Source organism: Myotis brandtii, unplaced genomic scaffold (genome assembly GCF_000412655.1).
Source record: "Myotis brandtii unplaced genomic scaffold, ASM41265v1 scaffold1763, whole genome shotgun sequence".
NCBI lineage: Eukaryota > Metazoa > Chordata > Mammalia > Chiroptera > Vespertilionidae > Myotis > Myotis brandtii.
In genome coordinates this window covers 73,209-76,662 of record NW_005356530.1, presented here as the reverse complement: position 1 = coordinate 76,662, position 3,454 = coordinate 73,209, and the positions used below count along the sequence as shown (strand labels likewise).

At 60.7% G+C, this 3,454-nt stretch overlaps 1 protein-coding gene across 1 annotated transcript in view; it reads right to left on the bottom strand.

The window, feature by feature from the left end:
- Positions 1-783, bottom strand: part of ISOC2 (isochorismatase domain containing 2) — a 4,258-nt gene extending 3,475 nt beyond the window's left edge. Inside the window, exons 1-2 of the mRNA XM_005863334.2 lie at positions 617-783; positions 7-208 (exon numbers count right to left, since the gene is read on the bottom strand). Of these exons, the coding sequence (XP_005863396.1) occupies positions 7-208; positions 617-751 (337 nt within the window). The 5' untranslated portion in view covers positions 752-783. The remainder of the gene's footprint in view (positions 1-6; positions 209-616) is intronic.
- Between the last annotated feature and the right edge of the window lie 2,671 nt (positions 784-3,454).

The following is a 3,454-nucleotide window of genomic DNA, read 5'->3' as shown; positions in this document are numbered from 1 at the left end:
GGATGCAGGCCTGAGTCTCGACGCCGCAGAGCAGCACAGAGCGCAGCTGCGGCCGCGCGTCCAGCTCCTGCCGCGCCACGGGCACCATGCTGAAGCAGGTCTTGGGCAGGGGCTGCAGGCCCGCGGCCCCCAGCTCGGGCACCGTGGGGCCCAGGCCCTGCGGGTACTGCTCCGTCAGCACAGTTGGCACCTCCAGCAGTCGGGCCACCTGTGCCGGGAGGGGGGACAAAGGCCTGAGCCTGAGGGAGGGGGCTGGATCCCCTGGTCTGAGGGAGGAGGTGGCTGGATCCCCTGGTCTGAGGGAGGAGGTGGCTGGATCTCCTGGTCTGAGGGAGGGGAGGGCTAGATCCCTGGTCTGAGGGAGGAGGGGGCTGGATCCCTGGTCTGAGGGAGGAGGGGGCTGAATCTCCTGGGTATGAGGGAGGAGGGGGCTGGATCCCTGGTCTGAGGGAGGAGGGGGCTGGATCCCCAAGTCTGAGGGAGGAGAGGGATGGATCCCTTTCGGGAGGTGGGGGGGTGGTTTCTCTGCCCGCCCAGGGTTCCTGCGCCCCTAGACCTTGAACCCAATCCCGCCCTCCACCTGCAGTTCGAGGTCTGAGGGAGGAGGGACCAGTACCTTGAGCATGCGGGCGGCCACAGAGACGATCTGGGGGAAGTAGGCGACGTGGCGGAACTTCTCCTGCATGTCACACAGGAAGAGGATGGACGACCCAGGGAGGACCCGGCCCAGGCTGGGCTTTGCAGCCGCCATGTCCTGAGGGAGGGCAGCGGGGGCAGCAGGCGGGAGGTGGGGGGGTGGTTTCTCTGCCCGCCCAGGGTTCCTGCGCCCCTAGACCTTGAACCCAATCCCGCCCTCCACCTGCAGTTCGCACCTGCTGCTCCCAGGTCTGGAACACGCTTTTTTATTGTTTAAAATATTTTTACTGATTTCAGAGAGGAAGGGAGAGGGAGAGAGACAGAAGCATCAATGATGAGAGAGAACATGGATCGGCTGCCTCCTGCACGCCCCACACAGGGGATCGAGCCCACAACCCGGGCCTGTGCCCTGACCGGGAATCGAATCGTGACCTCCTGGGTCATTGGTCGACACTCAACCACTGAGCCAGGCCGATTGGGCCACTTGTTTTTTAACCTGTGTGTCCTCTTCAGCCAGGAGGTCACGTTCCCACTCCTGGAAAGTCTCCTCAGACCCTGTCCATCCCCGAGATCCCAGACTCGCTCCCCCAGAGCCCTGGGCAGCCTCCTGCCCTCTGGGCGGGTGTGAGGGTGTCTGCCATCCCCATTACCGACTGTGCCACCAGACCTCAGGCTCCAAGGGTGACCCTCACCCGTCCCAGGGCCCACTGCCGGGAGCACAGGGGGCGGGATGTGATTCTGAGGGAGAAGAGCCGGGTTCTCCTGGGCTGCCCCCTCCCTCCTCGAGACCCGGTGGGCAGAGGGGCGGTGCTCTGGGAGCCATCCGGGCGGCTCCCCACCCGTGCTGGCCTCAGAAATTCAGCTCCCCCAGGTGTGAACAGCCAGCTGAACTCCTCCCGGGTCTTAGAAAGCAAGGCCGGTGTGGCTCAGTGGTTGAACATCAACCTACGAACCAGGAGGTCCCGGTTCGATTCCCAATCAGGGCACATGAGTGGGCTGGGGGCTCGCTCCCCAGAGGGAAGGAGGCAGCCGATCCACGATTCTCTCGCATCGTTGATGTCTCTCTCCCTCTCCCTTCCTCTCTGAAATCCATAAAAATATATTTTAATAAAACAAGCAGTAAGTGGTTCAAATGGCAAATCTGATGCCATGTGCGTTTCATCCCGGGAAAACACAGTGGGATGGAGACGCCCTCCAAAACCAAACCACAGCAAGTTCGCGAACCGCACAGTCACTGCCCGTGCCTGGTGCTGGGGTGCCCGGGGAACCTGGCCTGTCCTGGGGGGTCGGGAAGGGGCTCCGAGGGAGGGAACAGAGAAAGGGAACAACCTTTCTGAAAAGACAAAGCTGACCCTGGGACCCCCCCAGTCTCAGGGCCTCCCCAACACCGGGGACCACCGCGGCTCCCTCCCCTCGGAGTCGCTCTAACCGTCCGAGATGAGGGTACGGTTATGTAAGCTATGGCACATCCACACTGTGGGGTTCTGAGCAGCCAGGACAGATGACAAGGAAGCTCTTTAAGTAACAAGAGGAAAGGTGTTCAAAGATGGTAACGGGGGTGGGGGCGGGGGGCAGAACAGCCTGTACACCGATGCTCCCATTTGTGTCCCCAAAAAAGAAGGGGAAACGTATGTGTCCCGCTGCTATCTATAGCTGCTTCCAGCAGGCAGGAGGCAGCAGGGACTGGGGGGGGGGGGGGGGGGACACAGGTCACCGAGGGACAGTGTGGACCCGATTCTCGCTGCGCTGAGCTGTCCCTTTTGAGTGTTGGACAGCGTGTAACAGGTTGCGTAGCCGGGAAAGAATAAATCGGTTCAGGAAGAGACCCACATAGAGTGAGAACTCGGCCAAACCTGCCCAAGGCATTAAAGTTACGATGATGCTCGGGGCGGGCGGTGGCCGAGGGGTACAAGGGCTCCCGGGGGTGGGGGGTGCTGGACTTGTAAATCTGGTGACTCTACACCAGCGTGCTCACTCTGCGTGAAGTTACTTCAGCTGTGTATCTGTGACTTGGCCATTGTTGTGCATATGTGGTGCACTTCCACTTAAAGTCTTTAGAGCAGTGGTTCTCAACCTTCCTCACGCTGCGACCCTTTAATACAGTTCCTCATGTTGTGGTGACCCCCGATTTCATTGTTACAAATTGAACATAATTAAAGCATAGTGATTAATCACAAAAACAATATGTAATTATATATGTGTTTTCCGATGGTCTTAGGTGACCCCTGTAAAAGGGTCGTTCGACCCCCAAAGGGGTCACGACCCACAGGTTGAGAACCGCTGCTTTAGACAGAATGTAAAATAAAATGGGGGGGAGGGAAATAAAGTAAAATAAAATAAAATGGGGAGGCCCCGCTGGCTGCTGGGGGGCTGGACTGGAGGCCGAGGCCAGGGAGGAAACGGGCTGGGGCCCCGGAGCCAAGGGTGAGGGGAGAAGTCACCCCGGTTTCTGGCCCATGGCTGGCAGGGCCTGCGGATTAAACTGGGGACCTGGACAGGGAGACCGGTTTGGGGGAGAAGATGAAAAATTGGGGGAGGGTGTGTGTGTGAATGTGAATGTGGGGAGATCGGAGCTGGAGGCAGATCTGGGGGTGCCCTGGGGGTGCCGTGGGGGAGGGATGGGACGGTCCAGAACGGACCTCTGCGCGGAAGAGGAGGGGCGGCCCGAGGAGGGGCGGCTGCAGGTGGGGGGCTGCTTAGATCCCCGCGAGCCCTCGGGGGACCCCCGCCCCGCAGGCGGACTTCCGGGCTGGGTGACTTGGGGCAAGTGTCACGCTCTGTCTGCACCTCCGTTTCCTCCGCGGGGAAAGGGGGGCCC